Source organism: Podarcis filfolensis, assembly GCF_964270895.1.
Source record: "Podarcis filfolensis genome assembly, chromosome: 3".
In the NCBI taxonomy this organism is placed as follows: domain Eukaryota; kingdom Metazoa; phylum Chordata; class Lepidosauria; order Squamata; family Lacertidae; genus Podarcis; species Podarcis filfolensis.
Window position 1 is genome coordinate 66,278,077 of NC_139606.1, and position 22,212 is coordinate 66,300,288.

At 40.6% G+C, this 22,212-nt stretch overlaps 1 protein-coding gene across 14 annotated transcripts in view; it reads left to right on the plus strand.

The window, feature by feature from the left end:
• Nucleotides 1-22,212, plus strand: part of PLEKHG1 (pleckstrin homology and RhoGEF domain containing G1) — a 133,604-nt gene that overhangs the window by 99,710 nt on the left and 11,682 nt on the right. For all 14 annotated transcript variants that reach the window (XR_014546718.1, XR_014546719.1, XR_014546720.1 and 11 more), the window contains 9 exons: nucleotides 6,717-6,817; nucleotides 10,958-11,027; nucleotides 15,491-15,537; nucleotides 16,011-16,161; nucleotides 17,650-17,781; nucleotides 19,383-19,565; nucleotides 19,719-19,814; nucleotides 21,224-21,310; nucleotides 21,878-21,911. Coding sequence is in view for 8 of the 14 variants with exons in the window: in XM_083607933.1 (XP_083464059.1) it covers nucleotides 6,717-6,817; nucleotides 10,958-11,027; nucleotides 15,491-15,537; nucleotides 16,011-16,161; nucleotides 17,650-17,781; nucleotides 19,383-19,565; nucleotides 19,719-19,814; nucleotides 21,224-21,310; nucleotides 21,878-21,911 (901 nt within the window). In the remaining 6 variants the exon portion in view is untranslated. The remainder of the gene's footprint in view (nucleotides 1-6,716; nucleotides 6,818-10,957; nucleotides 11,028-15,490; nucleotides 15,538-16,010; nucleotides 16,162-17,649; nucleotides 17,782-19,382; nucleotides 19,566-19,718; nucleotides 19,815-21,223; nucleotides 21,311-21,877; nucleotides 21,912-22,212) is intronic.

Sequence of the window (22,212 nt, forward strand, 5' to 3'; positions counted from 1 at the left end):
AAATAGATAAAAAGGGTGAGAGTTAAGCTGTTTCAGCTTTTGGAAATCTCTGGTTCTTTTATTAGGAAGGAAGGGAAGAGAATGTTAAATGCAATATACAGGACAACTGGTTAGCCGCCGCCGCCCCCCCCAAATTATTCCTGTAACAAAACTAAATGATGCTGCTTTAGAGAAACATAAATAAACAGAGTGTAAGTTTGGTGGCAGTAGTGTTCTAATTATTTTATCTTATTGTAAGCAGGTTGCTGCTTGTATAATTGTCAACTAGCCATTTTGCACAACTGATTTCTTATTGATAAGCCTGTGCAGGATGTCCCTAGAAGGGTCTCGAATACATCATGGAGACCTGCTTATGAATTACCATTGCAAAATACAAAATCTGACTTCCAACATGTATTGCTCTTGGTTAGTGTAGCTCCCCAGCTTGCCATGGACTGAGGTTCACCCACAGTAGGATACCTTGGCAGGAATGCTTTCCAAAGAGTATCACCATGGGTTAAATTCAAGAGATCTTATCCTTTTCCCCACATATAATTCCTGAGGTATCTGACATTGTTATGGTTACGTTTTGAACCTTTCAAGTGGATAGGGAAGTCTGGACTGGGTCAAGAAGCATGGTTTTTCTTCTCTGTGGGAAGTACACTATGGCTTAATAGATTTTATAGATGGGATAGCATAGTTTTGCAACATGCAGAGCTATATTTCTTGTTAGAGTAACATGTAATAATGAGGCCAATGACAAGTGTGACATTAAGGGTTGTTGTGTATTCTAGATGAATTGGTTTTGTGGATTCCCATCACCTCCTTAAATTTACTAAATCACCTTGGAAAGTAGGTGGAAGCGATTTAGTACTGTTCTGTCTTTTTATGATTGAAAGGGTCATTAATACAGTTGTACCTCGTTTTGTGGCTGGGATCCGATTGCAGCCTGGAATAGCATTAAGTAGCTTTTGTTTGCTGCTGCAACACACTGTTGATGCATTTTAAACTTGTGGTCAAATAAGACCCCTAGATCCTTTTCACATGTACAGTGGATCCATCCCAGAGCCCGTCCATAACGTGAAAAGCCCACAACTCAAAGCGCCACGTCTGCGCAGGTGTGTGGTGCAATTTGGCGCTTCTGCGCATGCACGAACGGTGAAACCCAGAAGTAACCCATTCCAGTACTTCTGGGTTGCTGCGGGACGTGAGACGAAAACATGCAACCTGAAGCAGACGCATCATGAGGTATGACTGTACTACTGACAAGCCAGGTGTACCCCATCTTATATTTGTGCAGCTGGTTCTTCCTGCCTATGTGTAGAAACTTACATTTGTCCCTATTGAAATTCAATTTGTTAGTTTGGTTATTTCAAGTGTATTTGATTTGAACCCGATTAAGCTGTCCTGATCATGGCTACTGATTTATATTGGTGTGACTGCAGAACCGTTTCAAAAATATCTGTAGTGATAAGCATTATTTTAAGGTTTTTTTCTAGCAAAACTAGCCTAGGATAACACTTTATTTGCAAGTATGTGTTGCTTCAGTTCTCTGCCTCCTGACATTAGTATCTCACTAGGAAATGGTCTGCTTTTGGTCTTATAACATGCTTTGTTTAAATTTGAAACCGAGGAAAGAGCTAGCTGTATAGAAATAAAACCTGATCTTTTGTAACCCTGCATATTTTTTCACAGAGCAGGAAAAGGCTTTTAATCTATAGTCTTCCAAAAATGCTTAAACCAAGCCCATTCTTGGACTATTTTATATATGCATAAGTATTGAAAAACAAAGAATTGTTTTTGTTTCTGTTTCTGAGAAAGTGATCAAAATTGCCCATCTATTGCCTCTTGCTAAACCTGTTTCTCAATTCAGGTAAGCACTGTTTATATAGCAAGTGATAAATGTGTTAATAATCTAGTTAATTCCCATATTCTGTTTCTGTGGCTGAAGTGTCTTTGTTGATACAGCTTTGTTGATGTGCGAGACACAGTAATCTTTTAACAGGCTTTCTTCTCAGTGCTATGAATAGTAAATGATCTGATGTCCTCGCTATTAAATGGCTGAGAAAATAGCATGGGAAAGCCACAGTCCTTTTCTCACATTGATTCTTTTTCTGTATGCCTTATATTATGCTTCCCCACAGTGTATGCCCAAACCTTTCCTACATCTGGGGCTTACACCTATGAACTCAGACATTCCCATGTTTATCATGCTGCTTTGGCTATAGAACAGAGGTCCCTAACCTTTTGATGCCCAGGGAGCATATTTGACAATCTAAGAAACTAAGGAATACCCATTTCAAAACTAGTGATGCTAAGACACTCCCCCTCACACACAGAAAAAAGGGCAAAACACCTATGCTTCCCCCCCAAAATAAATAAAACAAAAAAGATAACATGTCTCTTTTTTCTTCTCCAGAAACAGCAGTGAATGTTTTGCTGTAATTTCAGGGAGACAATAAGACTTGGCTCTGATAGCTTTAATAAAGATTCATAGACCATTCCATTATGACAGTTGCCAGCTATGCGATTAGGGAGTTTCCAGCCTTTTTATTATGGCTTCATATGCTTGCAGCTGCTGTGACATGGTTTGCCGCTGTAGTTTTGGTTGACCTTAAAGGGTCAAAGAATTCTTAAACAGAAAAAACCCCAGAATCTTTGTTGCATAGCTTTGATCATTTTCCTTCAGAGACTCACTGAGAGATCAAGTTTATTTCTAAATGACATTTCTGTTTCCAGGTTGAGTTTACAGAGCTATTAAATGACCAGGCATAACATGATGCAACGATGCATCTCTGGGGACTGGGTTGTTGTTGTTTTGGTTCCATCTGCTGTATTACACTTTAGGATCATGTGAAAATTGACTTGTTCCTTCTCTTGCCACACTCTTATCACAACCCTCACAACCTACTGCCTGCTAAGAGTTTTCCAACAACTTTTTTTCAGCCCCTGCCAGCTGAAAAAGTGCTTATGACTTGTAGACCCTTCCATGCACATTGCTCACCACCTCTGCATTATATACTCCTTAAGTGCTTTTGCTTGGCTGGAATTTGTCCATGAACTCTGATGAACCGTTTGCTTACTTGGATAGAGAATGGAGAGGGGTGGGTGGGTAGAAACTAGCCTACTGTACGAAGGTAACATTTACATTAAATTCTCTACCTTTTGCCTCTGCCCTGGACCTGCCTACCACTGACATGTGGCCCTCAGCAAGTTGTCCAGAAGGGAATGTCATCATCAAACCTTTATTGGCATCACATTCAAACATTCAAAATAAATAGGCCAGTGCGATCTTGTCATCATTTCAACAGTACAGTCATTTGCCAAAGGGAAGAAGAGGTGAGCAATCTATTTCACCATTGTGGATCTCCAGCAAGGGCAGGACCCTGTAGCGTACTTCGGCAACAGAAAATCAAACAGAGGAACTTAGCTACTGTCTTGGTGAGCTCCTGGTCTCTCCCCTGTAATAAGAAGCATATAACCTCTGTCTCTGGTTTCCATGTTGGAATACATAGATGGTCTAAAAATTGTTGGCGGAGATCATCATACATTTTACATTTAAGGGCCATGAGTTTCTACCAGGTGGGCATCACATGGGCAGATCCTATTTCCTTCTACCATACCTGCAAACCTACACCAAAGGAGGTTAGAAGGGTTAGAATTGAATCTAGCCAGAGAAAAAGCCCAGAAGGGACTATGGCCCTTGGGCTAAATAAGTTTTCCCTGCCAATAGAGTATAAGTTGCATCTCTCTGCAAAGCACACAGATGTGTGGACCTGTGCACAGGTGTACTATTTAATCCTGTTCCCCAGACGTACCTGAAAGATGCACAGGGAACCCTTCTAATCAGCTGTTTGGTAGGGAAACATCCAGAGGGCCTCATGAGTAGCTCTGTATCGTGTGATGTGAACTGCAGACTGAGGAAAGGGGATGTTGAAGTTCTGTTAGAAGAAATAACACACTCTCCATTAAGCCTTTTGATGCAGTTTTTTTTAATCCATTTCCTGCCCAGTGTTTATTGCGCAATGTAAAGCTTTTATAGCTCTCTGAAGATTGTTTTGTAGTGTTATATGGTGACATTATCTTGTGGCTAACAAGATGTCAGAAGTCTGGGGGGCAGGAATCAGAATGTAGGTAGACTAGTTCAGTAATTTCACTTACAAATACTTGTCCAAAACTATTGATGGTTGTGCCAAATATCCAACAGATAACTTGACTAGCCTGCTCATAAAAGCAATCATCAGGTACTTTGGCAATACAGATATTATGTATTACTATATATTGTGTGTTTCATTATGTATCATTGCAATATAGGTATCTGTATTCTCATGATATTTTAGTGTGGTTTAGTCAAAGTAGTGCCCTCCCACTATTGTTGGACTCTAACTCACATTAACATTCACCAGCATCGCCAAGGGACAGAAATGATAGGAAAACATCACTTGGATGGACCTCATTCACTACCTCCGCTTTTGTTCTTTTTCACATCAAACAACATTTGCTCTTACAAAAGCAAATTATGAACCACTTTAAAGTAGTAAGGTTTCTATATACGTTTTTGTCACTTTTTAAAAGCTGGTTACTGTGGGTCTGTAGTTGTTGTTAGGGCAGGCTCAGTTTGTTACATCTCGTTCTATTGAACGTAAATATGTGTTAGAAATTACAACTGGGAATGAGCTTTTCCTGTTTTGTACTCATTTTTTCCACCCTTTTGACCCAGGTTGCAGAGTGTGTGTGTGTGGAGCAATCCTTTCTGCTTCATGAAGCCTCTTAAGTCTCTGCTCCGAGGGAAACTGTGAGTGAAAACAAAAGGTCACACACAGTTTTGGGAAGCCCCCAGGACATTGTTATAATGACTTAATGCACAAACATATTTTAAGAGAACAGATTTAATGATGAGGTCATAAGTTAATGGAGGCTGGGTGGAAAGGAATGTAGAGGTGTAGATCATGTATGCCAGAATGTTTAATGTCATGGAGCTTCCTTGTTGTAAAGCCCCCAGTGTGTAGATATAAAATTGCATTTTGGTTAGGTGATGCTCTTTGGTGCTGGAAGTCAAAACCTGCTTATATGTGGACAGAACTAGTTAAGAACTCATGTTCATCTTTATGTGCTGTTCTTGGTGCTACAATATTTTGTTTTGCTTGTTTGTTTAAACGATCAAATTATTTAGAAAAGTAAACCTATTGTGAACATGCCCAGTGATTTTTCTCAAATAAGTTTTCCCTTTGTTTTTATCTGATTCTCTCATGTGGGTTTTGGAATTCAGTTACTATATAACAAGATCCTCATGGTGTAGCCGACATTTCCCAGAATCCCTTGAATTCGGTGCTATGGAATGTTGTGTTGCCATTGGTAAAATGCCACCACACGTTGTCTAAACCCTCAGGCTCAGGATCATGTCAGGGTTTTGTTAACATGGTTCCAGCTGTTCTCACTCTTAGTCTATTGTTTTCCTTTCTCCCGCAGAGTTTCTTTATAAATGTTATGGAAGCACACTAGGCCTTTTGTTGTTGTGTTAAATAGTAGTTTTAATGCTAGTTCACGCAGGTATTTGATTATCATAATATCAGAACGACTTCAAGTTCTAACACCAATGAGAGAGCTTTGGCACTCAAAGTCTCCCGAAGCAGTATTTTTCAATGGAGTCAGTTTCCACACTAAAACCCCACTACCACCATAGATTTAAAACAATATGATGCCACTTTAAACAATCATGGCTTCCCCCAAATAATTATGGGAGCTGTGGTTGGGTATGGGTCCTGAGAGCAGTTAGGAGACCCTTATTCCTCTCTTAGAGTTGTCATTCCCAGAGATCCTCGTGAAGAGGGACTGATTGTTAAACCCAGTGCTTCTTTCTGGGGGGACACAGGGGTATGCATACCCCTAAACATTTTGTGAATCTAAGTTTGGTCTCATTGAGGAGCAGTATTTCATTATGAGTAGGAAAATGAGAGTACCCCTAAACATTTTTTTAGAAAAAAAGCATTGGTTAAACCACTCTTGGTACTGCAGTTCTGGAAGGGCCTGTCTGGTAACCTGCAAATCACTGTTTTAAAGTAAATCTTCCCCAATTAGTTTATAGCTCTCTTGCTTGTGTGACCTAAAATGTAATCTCCACAACTAAATAGCATGCAGATGAATCTTCTCTGCAATATGTTCCCGAGCACATGCAGTTTCTCATTAGTATACCAGGTGGGGGCTGCAGAAGAGAGACCTTGTTCTTTATAAACTGGGAACCAGGACGTTTATATTGCATTGTGTTTGAGAGTTTTAAAAGTGCTTTTTCAATAGCTCCGAAATATGGTAATACTTTTCCAGGTCTCCTCTTATCTGTATGAAGTCCATGTGCTATAGTGATGATACTTTATGTTGTTTTTAAAAGAAACCCTGCTTAATATAGGAAGATGTCATTGACCTTATTGAGTAATTAATGGAGATAATTAAGCTGTCACTGTGGGTGAAATCTGAATACGTTGCAGCTTGAAAAACATGCACAGTCTGAGCAGCAAAGCATTCAGTCTTTGGGTTTATTCCTTTGGTATTGGTGAACAGATAAGTATTGTTATTTTCCATAATGGAAGGACTGTTCAGTGTGGCGCTACTGAAGGGATTAGTGTAATATAAAGTGAAATTGATCTGGAGCAGACTCCTCTTCCACAATTAAAGATAGTTCCATTTACTGATGAAGAAAAGAGCAGACATGTTTAAGACAACCCTTTTCATTTATTTCATAGGATTACCTTGATTGTATCACTGACCAATCCAAGCTCTCTTTGGGGATGGAGGAACGATCAGCTTTGTTTGGAAACATAAAAGATATCTACCATTTCAACAGGTGAGTAAATATTGGACTTAAATGAAAACATATCTGGGGACCACAAATCCAAACTTTTGTTCATTCGTGCACTCCCCCCAACAGATTAAATATTAAAGTAATACTAAAATAGGGGTGGTTGGTGCTTCAGGCCAAAGTCCCCCCAAAGGTATCTGTGCTGTGAAAACAAATACTAGCACAAGACATTTACAGGACTTCCCAACTGCCATTGGAACAAGTGCCATTGGAATAAGCCCTGCATATGAATGGGTAGGGATTGAGGCGTGTTTTAAAAGAGAGGTAGAGCTGGGTATCATCCGCATACTGGTGAACACCCAGCCCAAATCCCCTGAAGATATCTCTCAGTGGCTTTGTATAGATGTTGAAAAGCGTGAGGGAGAAGACGGAGCCCTGAGGCACCCTACAGGGGTCCAGACTCTCATCCTCCAGCACCACTTTCTGGACATGGCCTAGGAAGAAGGAGTGGAACCACTGCATAACAGTCCTCTCAGCTTCCAACCCCCGTAAATGAAGGTCAGTCGAAGGCAACCTTCCCTCACTTGGGCAGCAGCCCCAAACAATTTACAGGCAGCAGCCCAGCCCTGAGCAAGGGAAGACCAATCTGTCAATACCTGCTGGTGAGTTTCTGTACCAGTTCTTTAGGCAGGAAGCTTTTGCTTCAGTCAGAGAGGTCCTCTTCATACTTTTGGGTTTTATTTTTATTTATTTATTTGCATTTTCCTGCACTGCTTATTTTCATTGAAGGTAAGAAGAACCCTTCCATTTCTTTTTCTAATTACCTTCTAACTACCTCTAATTAGCTTTTGCAGATGAATGTCGTGGAATCATGGGGATAACAAGCTGAATACCCAGTCATTACTTTGTCAGATTTTGTGGTGTAGATGAAGATAGCATAAAAGTACACATTCCTCCATAGTTGGTTCCCAAAACAGTTCAGTTGTGCACATGCACTTGTTCGCCCACAAATACTACCCTTCTAGTCCAGAGATTAAACATCTGACGATGTAGCTTTGTATTGCAATAGTGCTCCATGTTCATATTTAGCTTAAGTACCGTATTTTTTGCTCTATAAGACTCACTTTTTCCCTCCTAAAAAGTAAGGGGAAATGTGTGTGCGTCTTATGGAGCAAATTCAGGCTGTGCAGCTGTCCCAGAAGCCAGAACAGCAAGAGGGATTGCTGCTTTCACTGCACAGCGATCCCTCTTGTTGTTCTGGCTTCTGAGATTCAGAATATTTTTTTTCTTGTTTTCCTCCTCCCAAAACTAGGTGCGTCTTGTGGTCTGGTGCGTCTTATAGAGCGAAAAATACGGTAATTAAAGAGCGATGGACTACAGGGTCAAAGATCTAATATGGGCTTTAGTGTAAAGTGCTGCTGGCATAGATAACTGTTATCTTCCATCAAGAGTTGGCCAGCATAGGGTTCTGCCCCTTCTTTTTAAATGTATGCCCCTTTTAAAAACATTTTACGTAGTCATTTCTGCAGACATGCAATACTGAACGGTTTCTCTACTTTGACCTATTGGCTTCTTGTCAAGAAAAGCCTTTGTTAAGTAGTGCCAGGCAATGCATACAAACATGCAATTTAAATTAAAAGATAAAGACGTGTAAAAGAATGGCCCTCTAAGTGGTTTTGGCTGCTAGACTTTTTACTGCATTTCTCTCTCTTTTTCAGTTTTTGGCAGCCTGATGTTCAATAGGCACGGCACAGACTTGTCAGGGCATTTGAAAAATGACAGTCAGTTTTGGATTATTAATTCTTTGAAGCCACTTGCTATTCTTCATTTGTAAAATTTAACATTCTGCCTGGACCGGGAGAAAAGGAGTGATTCCCTCCCTTTACTATTCTGTAATGTCTTGATCCTACAGAGATGCAAGGACCTAATAATATTTTTACAAACAGCCCCCCTCCCCAATACTATGCAATTCTTTCAGGAAAGGGTAATTGTAAGCAGGAACAGGAAGTGCAGAGCTGTGGGCACCAAGCACAGGGATTAAATAGGCCATGACTTAAAATAAAGAAATGTGGGAACGAGAACATAGCTAATGAGACAAAGTGTGAAGGGATGCCGGGAACCCACTCAAATGAGATGATCAAGGATAACTAGCCAAGATGCCCCTTGGCACAACTGTACTGACCTTTTAAGCTAATGCCCATTTTCCTCCTCTTGTAAAGAACATACTGTGAGGTAAGTTCCTCACTGGAGTTGCTGGTTGACATTATTTTCACAACCAAAAGCAGCATTCCCCGTCATGAGCTGCTGTGTAGCTGTGTGAATGCTTGCCATTCCCTGTCTCACTGGGATGAATCTGCCATTCATCTCCTAGCCAATATACAGCAACTTGCCCATTGTATGCAACCTGCACCCAATAAGACCTGGGTTGTTTTCACAGTTACCTGGGGAAAAGTTCCCTGGAAGTCGGTGGAATGTATTTCTGAGTAACTATGGTTAGGATCACATGCCGAAGGTTAGGCTAAATATGATACACAGAGACATATGCTTCTTTCTTCCACAGTCAAATCAAAAGAGTTGGGGTGGGGATAAAGCACAACTGTGCGCACTGTGTTAGTCTGTACTGGATGTTGCAAGCCTATGCCTGCTCCGTAGCAACAACCTCACTGATCTCAAAGGGCCGGCTAAGTGAAAGGCAAAGAATCAGGTTTGTAACTGCAAGTTCAGTTACTGATGGATGCTTTTGATATTTCCTCCCCGACAGCAGACTAATGAGACTGTGGCAATCCTGATTATCTTTGGTGCCTCTAAATCTGCTGTAAAGCTTATAAACTTACCCTGCTAATTATCCACTCAGTTTTGTTTAAAAATAAGCATGCATCCACTTACAGCAACAATTAATGTCAAAATCTATTTGGCTACCAGCGTGTCAAAAGTTAAAAGAACAGCTCGCACGTGAGAGCCTGCTTATAAACACAACAGGGCAGGGTTGTTTGAGCGTATGGCCTGGTGCAGGAAACCATTTTATACTTTGCTGTCTCTCTTCCACCTTTCCTAAGTAGTGTAAGCAGTGCAATGACTTATGTTTTTTCTCCTCGTTGTGATTCAAGGGTTTTTGTACATAATTGAGAAGGGAGTAGCAACCGAAGTGGCTAGAGAGAGAATCTTTCCTCAATAGGAGAGAGAGAGATAGGCATGTGGCCCCATAATATACAGCAGCACTATGGGTGTTACATGCATGGATCACTGTGCTTGTGCATGGAAGGCCTCCCTAGTGCTGCTCTTCATGCTCTTCTGCATGTTTGTGTTGCCCCTCCCATTCAAGGTTTTTTAAGCTACACAATATTCTGTGTGAAAGAGAGCGACAGAGATGCAGAAAGGTGCATGGTAATGTTTGTAAAAGAGCCACACTATGGAGGTGCAGGGGCGGAGGAAGGGGGTGCGGTGGGTGCGGGTCACCCCGGGTGTCACCACTGAGGGGGGGTGACAAAATGCCAGGCAGCACTCACCGTGGGGCCTGCAGTGCGCCCGAGCCACACATCTCTCCTGGGGGAGATGCAGTGGCTTGGGCACCCGCTGGCTCTGTGCTGCCCAAATGGTTGGCCCGCTGCCTACCCACCCCCCAGCTGTAGTGTGGCTGAGTGGGAGGAGGCAGGCAGATTCCGGAGGCCCCGCAGTGTGCCCCACCCTCACCCCACCCCTATGGGTGGCTTGCCCTGCCCCCATAGGCGCGCCGCCTCAGGCTCCGCAGCGGCTTCCTCCGCCGCTGCGGAGGTGCGCAAGTTCCATGCTCCCACTTTCTCGTAGTCAGTACAGAAAAGAAGTGGCTGTCTTTTAATGAAAGACAGAACTGGTGGTAGAGGCAAGAGTACAAGCAAAATGGTGAAGGCATGTTGGGCAAACGAAGGCAAATGCTGCATAATTTATTGATCGGGTAAGAATAAAGGAAGTGTTAGAATATTAGTAACCCAAATAACTAATGAGGACTTAGCCCTATAGCAAGTCATAATATTAACCAGGCTACTTTATTTCAAATATTATGTCAAGTGCAATGCTTATTTTGATTGTAGGTGGTATATATCAGTGTGTGGTTCTCCATATTTTTATTTTTAAAATGCAATTTTTCTTTCTTTCTTTCTTTCTTTCTTTCTTTCCTTCTTTCTTTCTTTCTTTCTTTGTGTCAACTAGTGAACTTCTGCAAGATTTGGAAAACTGTGAAAATGATCCTGTAGCTATAGCAGAATGTTTTGTTTCTAAGGTGAGTAATACTAAGGTGATATTGATCTGAGCTATAGCATATTACAGCCTCTTTGAATATAAAACTCAGGATGATTCAGTCAGTTCCCAAACGTCTGCAACTGAGTTAGCTGTGTAGTAAAGTTTTTCAAAGTTAAAAGAAATATTTTTTTATGGACATTAAAATATATTATTTCCTTCCCTCCCTAAATATTTCTGAACAGATCAAGAACTATGAAAACATTTTGAGACCATTTCCTTTTTCCTCACAGATCACAACCAGGACAGACTTATTGAAATGATTAAGAGCTGTACAATTGTACATCTGTGTCTCAGATCATTACAGCTTTTGCTAAATTCCTGTATATTATTACATTTAAAGGAAGAAAAGCAAATGTGACTCATCTCTTTGGGCTAAAGCTGTATTTATCATCTTTAATATTTTAAATATTTTCCTCTTGAACTGTCATAAAATAGACTGAGAACACATTTGTCAAAAGGATTTTTTTAAAAAATAAATCCATAGTTGCATGCCGTATTTGTTAGTAATTCAAATTATTGTAGTGTGTGACATAATCTCACATTTATTATGAAACTCTGGTATAAGAAACCTTTTTGAGTAAACAGGAAGAAATTAGGTTCCCATATAAAGGACTATTTCTAATGCCCCTCTTCCCCACAACCTTTGAAGTGGCAATGGTGAGTGGGAATTTCTCTCAAGACATGTGGACTGCTTGTACATTTCTGTTACTGCATGTATGGTATCCCATGGTATGAGTAATGAGTTGCCTGAGTGATTTTGTTAACACTTTTTTTTTTTTGCAAAGACTGCACGTAATTATCCAGCTCCTATAATTCATATCTGATTATCCAATGTGCCAGCTTTGCAACCTGGCTATGTGGACTGGAAACCACATTCTGCTTCAGAGAATGGTGGATGAAGTCACCAGTTTTCTACATGGTGCTATTCTCAGCTGTTTCTTGTATTTGGTGTAGGATTTATTCTTTTACCGTGACTGCTCATGTTTTATATTATGGACGTCGGTGGTGCTGTGGTCTAAACCACTGAGTCTCTTGGGCTTGCCAATCAGAAGGTCAGTGGTTCGAATCCCTGTGATGGAGTGAGCTTCCATTACTCTTTCCCAGCTCCTGCCAACCTAGCAGTTCGAAAGCACACCGCTGCAAGTAGATAATTAGGTACTGTTCTGGTGGGAAGGTAAATGGTGTTTCTGTGCACTTTGGTTTCAGTCACTGTATTCCATTGTGCCAGAAGTGGTTTAGTCATGCTGGCCACATGATCCAGAAAGCTGTTTGTGGACAAACGCTAGCTCCCTTGGCCTGAAAGTGAGATGAGTACCGCAACCCCATAGTCACCTTTGTCTAGGGTCCTTTAACTTTTATATATATATATTATGGTAATAGCATTCCATTCCATCTAGGGTGAAATGAGTTCTATGGTTCCTGAACATGCTCCGTAGGTACATAGGGTGATCCTTAGCTCAAGCTGAACAGGTCAAGGTCTGATCAGGACCAAGGTGCAACTACGTAATTTTAGACCCTGTACTTAATGTCCTTATGGGGTCCTGCTTTACGCTGCCATGTTGCAACATCAGTTGTGAAACACATAGTTAACACTTCTTTTCTTCTTGCCTCCTCCACCTGATTCAGCCATGCCATAGTTTACAAATGCAGCTGGTGAGGATGTAGGAGTAGAAAGTAGGAAATGAGGTCAGCAACTCTAAGAGTTTCAGTCTGGCACCTGAGGAAGGTCAGCACGGGTTAGGTTAGAAAGGACAGTCTAGGAAACTTGGAAGTTCTCCTCTCTGTCTGCTTTTCCCCATGCATTCAGTCTTGGTATAATTCAAGACTTTATGTCTTGAATTATACCAAGTTTACTTTCTTGGGTGGTGGTGGGACTTGGACAGGGCTCTCCTTACTGTGTTGCAAATATACTGACAAATGCCATTTAGTTTTGAAACTTGAAGCTCTGCAGCATAAATGTTTCCAGTTCAGTCTGGATTTTGCTTCAGGTTTCAAGTGACAAATACATTATTGCATTTCAGAAGAATTGTACTTATTTTCTTCAAGTGTGGATATGGTTAGTTTTCTTGGCTTTGTGATTGGAACATCCTTTTTCATTCTTCTTATCAGCTGTGGTTGACTGAGGCATTTGAACTAACAGTACTGTGCTTTAAGAGAGGCAGATGTCCAAACTTTTGACTCTGGTCCATGGGCTTTATGTCTTTTAGATTCAGAAATAAGAGGACAGTTTTGTCCTTTCAGCTGGTAATCAGAAGGGGAAAGTTTAAGGCAGTTGTGAGCTGACTGCATCTGTTTCACATCTTCCACTCTCCCCTTCACCCCCTCTTTTTTATTTTTTTTACAAGATAGATTTTATTTGTCATGTTAAACTTCACACAGTAGAATCATCTGGAAATATATATGCCTAAAAATAAAATATACACAGATTTCTATGTTTTAAGTACTGCATGATGTTAACACTTTCATGGTCTACAGTATTTATGGCTCTCTGCTGGCCATGTTGCTGAGCTCTTGTTGAACATCAAAGGATCTTGCTACAGGTTCAGGAATACATTATCTGTATAGTAATGCAAACTAGAAGTGAAGGTTTGATGGAACTTAGAAGGGTCTCAACATACAGCCTATCCTCCCCCCAACTCATAACATTATGATTTAATAACTATGAAATCTAAGCACAGTTATTGTAAGCTAGACTGCTATTTTCTGCTTTTTCATACTTTCTTTTTAAATTCTTATTTACAGTTTGGGTATAATTTTAATATTGAATTCTGCATTTGAGAAGCCATTGGTAGCCCCTGCCCCATTACATGTGATAACTAGAATGTGACTGGATTTCACCAGTGAATTACAGACTGTAACGTCTCTGTTGCAGATTGTGGTTTCACTTGATTACTACTTATTTGTAGGTGAAGGTTTCCGCTATAGCTGGAGTTGTTTTTAAAAGCGTGTGCATGACATAGGCTGTGATGCAAGCTTATTGTGTCTCATGCCAGTGAAGATAGCTGTAAGTCTTCCCATCTTAAATAAAAGATAAAATATCAGCAGAGGCTCAGCTGTAATCTGCCATAATTATTGGGTGGATTGTCACTGGATTGCATTTTAAGCAGGATAAGGAGTTTTTACTAATCCTAAAAGGAAAAAAGGCAGATAGCTTATGTTTTACCACACACTTATCATGTACCTTATCACAAACTGTGAAACACTACAGAAATTCTTATCACCATCCCCCAATCAAGACAAGACTGAGCAACAGGTGACCATCTTCAAGCATCTGCTGCCCTAAAAAAAACAAGGTGTGAACTGGAGGCTCCTGAGTAAAGCAAATTGCATTTATGACAGCCCTTTCCCTTAGCTGTGATGATGACAATGGGCTAGCTGTAACTGCAGTCATCTTATTTGCATGTTACAACTTGCATGTGAATGTATGTTGAAGTTAAAGGTAAAGAACCCCTGACAGTTAAGTCCAGTCGCAGATGACTCTGGGGTTGCGGCGCTCATATCGCTTTATAGCCCGAGGGAGCCGGCGTTTGTCCGCAGACAGTTTTTCTGGGTCATGTGGCCAACATGACTAAGCCACTTCCGGCAAAATCAGAGCAGCGCATGGAGATGCCGTTTACCTTCCCGCTGGAGCGGTACCTATTTATCTACTTGCAGTTTGATGTGCTTTCGAACTGCTAGCTTGGCAGAAGCAGGGACCGAGCAACGGGAGCTCAACCGGTCGTGGGGATTCAAACCACCAACCTTCTGATTGGCAAGCAGAAGAGGCTCAGCCCAAGAGGCTCAGTGGTTTAGACCACAGCACCATCCGCATCCCATGTTGGTGCAGAGCAAAATGGTTTGCATGAAATAGACCTTACGAACAGCTGAAATTACAGAATTAGTCTGTTTTTGTTTTGTTCTTTTTGTTTTGTTCTTTTTGTTCTTTTTGTTTTGTTCTCGAGTATTCAGGAGCTGCTCCTTGTGTTTGGAACTATGTGAAAAGTGCATTAGGTGCAGAATGGGAAATCCTGTTCCCTATTCCTGAAGATTATACAGGGGGGAAACCCCAAATGGTGGCATTGTATGTACACTTTCAAATAAGCTTCTGTATAGCACCAATACTTGCCTGTAGCAAATAAGAAATGGCTGCAGGGAAACTTGGCACAAGTCAGCTTTGTTGCTGCTTTTTAGATCACACATTTATTTCATTTAAAAAATAATAAAAGCATCAACAATAAAAACTTACTTAAAAATCAGTTTCCAATCCAATTCACATGCAGACTGGAATAAAGCTAATGAATTACATGCCTATCAATATGGAAGAGTAATTTTTTAAATATATTTTTTTGGTAATATGTTGCGATTTTTTTACTGCTTTCAAATAAGTGTTGGTTTCAGAATTTCTAGGGAGCTGTAATAAAATCAATATACTAAATCAGCTTCCCCCCTTTTCCTTATATTCAGAGTGAAGAGTTCCACATATATACACAGTATTGCACCAATTATCCAAGGTAGGAGTACCTTATTTTTGTGTGTGCTCTTTCCCTTTTATCATTTGAAAGGTGGTGAATAGAGAATGTGACCATAATGCTTCAGACTAACATTTAATCCGAACGGTATGCTTTACTGTTTGTGGATTATATTAGTAAGGCAAAGAGGATGAATGCTTCCTTGCCCATTAGAAAATGCAAGCAAGTAATTTTATGCTTATTTTAATTATGTTGCATGGTAATCAGTTATTTTGAAAGTAGGATGCTAAGACTTGTTACTTGTGTGGCGTGCATGCATGGCAATCACAAGTTTGTAAACTTCACAGAACACTCCTGTTTATCTTGCACAAGAAATGCATAATGCTTGAAGTTGATCCTAAGCAGGCAGTCACTTGTAGGACCTATCATGCATCCAAAGCTGTGGAATTCTGTATAATATAGGATTAAAATAATAATAATAATAATTCTGAGAGCTTTATTGATTTGTTTTACAGGTCAGTGGCTGTACTTACCGAATGCATGAGGAACAAGTCCCTGGCCAAGTTTTTCAGAGAGAGACAAGAAGCTCTACAACATTCTCTGCCTTTAGGATCTTACCTCTTAAAACCTGTTCAGCGGATACTCAAGTATCACCTTCTTTTGCATGTATGTTGTCATTTTAAGTGCCTCCTCTTCAGATAGTCAACTGGAACCTGGCATGGGGTGGCAGTCCAGATCAGCAGTGTGTTTCATATTGTGCCCTGCAGCTGCTCTTTATTCAAAATTAAAGTGCCTAGTTTGAAGGAGGCCTGCAAATAATATAATGTGTAGCTAGGCTTTTGTGCTGCAGTCAAAACACAAGCAAGCACAAACTTTCTGATGAAAGCTCATATGCCAGAAAGAAGTACTGTGACCTAGCCTTCACCCTGACATGCTAGGCTTCTGCAGATGTAGAATTTCCCACTCTTCCTGCCCCTTTTTCCATCTTTCTCCCCTCCTGTGCTCATCAAACAGCTTCTTCTCTGATGCTGCAGCTTCTTCAGAAAACATGCAGTACAGACCTATACATATTTTCATAAAAAGAGTACAGTGCAGTCCTGTACATCTTTACATACTGTGCTCATTGGGGCTCTTGCACTAGCTGGTGTGTTTAAAAGTGCAGTTTCAATTCCAGACAAGGGCAGCTGGTGAGGAGGGTGGGCCTGTATGAAGTCATCTAAGCCCAACAAAAAGGTTCCCCCCCTTTTTTTTGCATGCATGCATGGTGGTAGAGAAAGTACATATCTCTTCCTTTCTTTCCCATGGTTTTAACAATATTTTCAGATATTTTCAGATATCTGGTTTCTTTTTAATGGTTATCATGTGCTTTCAATTAGGAGATTATACCGGTAACTACATTTCAGAGTCCAGAAATTTTAATTTGTAGTGTCTGCCTAAGTCTAATGCTTGGATGTAATTATCAAACTGAGGTTCTGTAGCCAAAAGTAGAGGCAAGAAAGCATACTGAATGACTGACTCATTTCTCTTATTGAATGCTAATAAATTCTGCTTTGATAGCTGCTACTATAACGCAGCAGAGTAATGCAGTTGCTGTAAGGATGCCTATATTACTTATGGCTCATGAAATCAAACACAATCCACTAGCCATTTAGGGCAGCCCATCAAAGGCTCAGCAAGCCGCCTATTTTTTGCAGCTTGCTGGAGACTTCAAAAATGGCCAGAATGTCACACACCTGATATGCCACAATATGTATCTGGTGGCCTTGATCAGTCACAAATTGTATGTGCTTGCTGTTAGCAGAGGATATGCCAGTCTCGTCCAACTTTTCTGTCTCCATCCCAGTATAACACAGTGCCTTTACATTATCAGGATCCTGGAATCATGAGGGGTTTGGAAAAAGGGAAAAGAGACATATACAATGGAGGTGGCTATCAGTGGGAAAATGGGGCTGAAGGAAAATCTCTCACATGCAGGCTAAGGGGTTCTGTGCTGCATATTTTATAGACCAGGGAACTCTGCTGTAGAGACAAAAGAAGTGAGCTGCAGTTGGGAGGGGCTAAGTGTCAGATTATTAACCATAGTTTACCATCAAAACATTTTTGCAGACCTCTATGAGTTGTAAATAGTTCCCTCTTCATTGGCTTATTTACTAGGAGATAGAAAACCACCTTGACAAGGACACTGAAGGTTATGATGTGGTTTTAGAAGCCATAGATACGATGCAGAGAGTGGCGTGGCATATTAACGACATGAAGAGGAAACATGAACATGCTGTCAGGCTGCAGGTGGGTTGACAAGTTTTCCATGTTAGTAGTTTTTATCTTTCTATTTGGTTTTTGGTTTATATAGATTGGGCACCAGCATTCTAAATGGCTATGGTTTTGCTTTCCTGTGCATGCTAACAATAACAACATCTTTTAACATATGTTGAATTTGATCTTCCTATATTTTAAAGCATCACACTCAAGCATGGGAACTCCCAATTAATATTGGGAGATGTGTTATCTGTCACATGTGAAAGTCCCTTCAAAGTGTGCTTGAGAGGTTCTTCTGAAATCTGTGTCTGTGGAATGTACAAAAGACACAATTGTGCTTACAAGCTTTCTTTGGAGAGATCAGAACAGAAGATGAAGTTTCGCTTGTACACCCACCCAGTTTCTTTGCAGTCAGTGATTCATTTGTAGTCTTAAAAACTTGTTCACATGGCTTATGACTGCCCAAAACATCTCACAAATGCATATTTCCAAGTTGTGGATTGGTTCAGACATCATATTGGACTTCTGCTTATTTGAAGAAATCCTATGGGTGAATCCATTCACATAAGCAATGCAACTCTTAATTTGGGTGAGCTTCTATGATATCTGAGACTCTAATGAATATAATTTAAGTTGCTGTGGTTAAGCTTTGTAAGTTTCAGGCATACAGCGTGCATTGATAATGTAACTAAAGATACCGCAAGGACTAATGTGAATTCAAAGAGCAACCATATGCAAACTTACAGTAGGTTAACAGGAAGTATACAATTGCAGGCTGCCTGGAAAAGTAGCTAGTACTTTCCACTTATTGTGTACTTCAAAGACCCTTTGATCACATAAGTTGTTTCTCACATCTTGCACCATTATAAAACACCCTCCCGTTCTTCCTATTCTTTTCCATATAATGGCCCATCTATCCCTCTTAATGTCCAACCTTATGGCTTGCTAAGAACTCTCTCCATGTGCCAACCTTCTCTCATATATCATCTCTAGGGGACCATGTAAGATAATCAGACAACAGTGCAGTGCAAATTGGCTGTGTGTCATAAAATACACATCTGCCAACTCTGACATTTAGAAATAGATTTCTGTTTGCCTATCATATGACAAATGCCTGTATGCCGCAACGTACCGTGAGACAGCTGTAGTATTTCTGTTCATGTAGAACAGGAGAGGGAAACTCTCTGCCTGGGGACCTGATCCACACACATCCATGCAAATGGTCATAAGCTGCATTAGGGTTCTGAAACCACATGGAGGCCTGCCTCCTGGTTTAAGGACCAGTTTTGCATCACAATTCCTGTGGTGGTCCTGCTGCCATTTCTGCTGCCCTGAGCTCTTCCTGTATGTGTGGTGGTGCGTATGCGTGTATGAGGGAGAGCAAATGTGAAATGGTTATGCCCACTTTGGCCATGCCCACTGCTAGGGTGTGGCCCTTGGAAGGTACGTCAACAGAGAATGTGGCCCTTGGTTAGTCATCCCCGAGATAGAAGCAATGCTTTTTCACACTGTTGACTAGAGAAGAGGAACATGATAGTGGCTTCATTACACAGCACTTGCCATGTGATATTTCCCAATGTTGTGTTTTTAATGTGCTTGCTTCATTATCCCACCCTCCTCCCTTTTTTCAGGAGATACAAAGCTTACTCACTAACTGGAAGGGACCGGACCTTGCTAGTTACGGCGAGTTGGTTTTGGAAGGAACATTCCGCATCCAGAGAGCCAAAAATGAGCGCACTCTGTTCCTCTTTGACAAGCTGCTGCTCATTACGAAGAAGAGGGAAGAGACTTTCACCTACAAAGCTCATATCTTGGTAGGTCGGTTTGTACTTGCAGGAGGAGGCTAAGGGAACAAGCAGCCCAAGGGCTGCAAAGGAGAGGAAATGGTCTATTTCAAAATGTCCAAAATATAAATACCAATTCTGTGCACAAGATCTTCCTCTGGCAAGCCTTTCTCTCTGTTGCAGTGTGGCAATCTCATGCTGGTGGAAGTGATACCAAAGGAGCCTCTGAGCTTTAGTGTCTTCCATTACAAAAATCCCAAGATGCAACATACTGTTCAGGTATTTAAAAGCCATAACATACTGAATGCATTCTGAAACATGTTATTAAGGATATAATTTTCCTGATTTGTATCCTGTGTATTATAACTGAAGTTTGCACCATGTAGATAGTATTCCATTTCCAGGTTTGTGCAGGAAAACCAGGCCCTATTTCCTATGATCTCATTCTATCCAATTGCCCCCCCTTCCTTTTGGAGAGCAATACAATCCCAAATTAATGCACTCATGCAGTGGGAACGGGAACTGCTTTTAATACCCTAAGGGGCAAATTGGACATGCACTTAAAAATGTTGCACCAATGGGGAATTTTTCCTAAGGTTGGGAGAGAGGAATGATTTTCATTAGGATCTCTATAATCTTCCATCCAGCTGGCTCCATGTTATGATTTGGACTCCCTATCCCCTGTAATTAATGAAGGAAAAAACAAAAGATGTAACTGCATTCTACCTACTTAAGTGCACATCTAGTTTGGCCCTCAGCTTCTGTTTCATCTTTGCACTTTGAGAATTAGACAAGTAGGGATTTGGAAAATGCATGTGTGCCTGAAACTGATAATAATATTTTGGAAACCCTTTATTTCTCTGAATTTTGAACAGTATGCCTCAATTCTGATCTTGGTTAATTCTTGGAGGAGGAAACCACAGGTCAATTTTAGAAAAGTATAGTGAGGTCAATGAACATTACTGTGATTTGGAAAATAAAATGACTAATGGGATGAGTTTTGTGGGTGAATAGATACAGATATATATAGAAACAGTGCCTGCTTCCCATTCTAGCAGATCTCTTCAGGAACAAGCAACCCAGCCTGCCCTGCACCACACAGCATGTTATACTGGTTATGCAGAAGTAATTCTTATCCTGCCCAAGCCACTAATCTGCACAGGAGCAGCATGATAACCTCATAGAGGGAGAAAGACAAGGAACTAGGGTTATGCAGACACACAAGGCACTATTACAGCCTGTGGTGTTCAGCTTTGCTGTCTCATCATTTTCATGTTAGTTGCCAATTGTGTTAAATAATTAAATTTGGTTTTATAAATTGTTGTCAGCTACCAGACATAGAATAATATTCAGAAATATACTAAAAGCATTTTATTCTGTTGACCGTAGAAGGATGTAGTGGAGCCAAGACATTTCTGACCTTTCTTGTGGAAAGCTGTATAGATCCCTGTATGGGTGCCTCTGTGACTCTCTCAGATGTTGCTGAACTCTCGGCCCCCTTCAGGCAGCATGGCTAGAGATGATGAGGATGGCAACAGATTCTCCATCTCTCCCCTATCCCATCCACTGGAAGTCAGAGCCTTCTTCATGCTCAACCCTTGACTCTGCTAAATTTATTGTCTGGTGTTACCTACCGTCACTCCTTCATGTCTAGCTATAACGCATTGCATTCTTGCAACTTGTAACAGGCCAAATCACAGCAAGATAAGCGCCTTTGGATTCTTCACTTGAAGAGATTAATTCTTGAAAACCACCCTGCCAAAATCCCAGCTAAGGTAAAATATTAACAACTGCCTTATTTGTTTGTTTGTATTTCTATTGATTGATTGATTGAATTTATATACCGCCCTATATACGGAGGTCTCAGGGCAGTTCACAGAGCAAAATCAAAATACAAAACCACAAAATATATAATTAAAATAGAAACAACAACCCAATAACACCCCCACACATTTATTATTATTATTATTATTATTATTATTATTATTATTATTAAGGCATAGGATGTCTAGCAAATCAACCAAAGGCCTGGTTAGAAAAGGAACTTTTTTGCTTGGTGCCTTTTTAAGAGTGTGGATATGTTAAAAATAAAATATGTGCATTTTTGTCTTCTGTGATAGATGCATCTGGGTAGCCACATCATGATAACAGCACATGAATTGCATTCCACCAAGTTCACTTGAATCAGGGCAGTTTTGAAACCAATTTTGCCTTTCAGGTTTTAGAAGGTTTGGTGTGGTGGTGCACCAGCCAAGGACCCAGAGTCTGGGGGACTATTGCTGACCCGAGGTGTTAAGCAAGTTTATATAGTTTATGCACAATATTTGTTTTTATTTTTTCAGGCCAAGCAAGCAATTCTTGAAATGGATGCTATCTGTAAGTATATTTGCATATAACTATTCACTTGCATTTTAATTTTTGTTAATTAAAAAACTCGGGAAAATACGTAATAGACAACTGGATGTATTAATCTTAGCTGTCACAATGTTTTCTGGTTCTGGCTCAGAGCTTTTGAATAAGAACGTGGGTGAGACTTTTAGATACTTTCCCTCTTGTACAATTTGTTTCAGTAAGGTAGATACACTAGCCACAAACTCAAACTTCCATGTGTCACAGTGTCTAAACTCAAATCTCTAACTGCCTTGTCGTGACGAAGGGGCTTGAATAATTCAGAGAA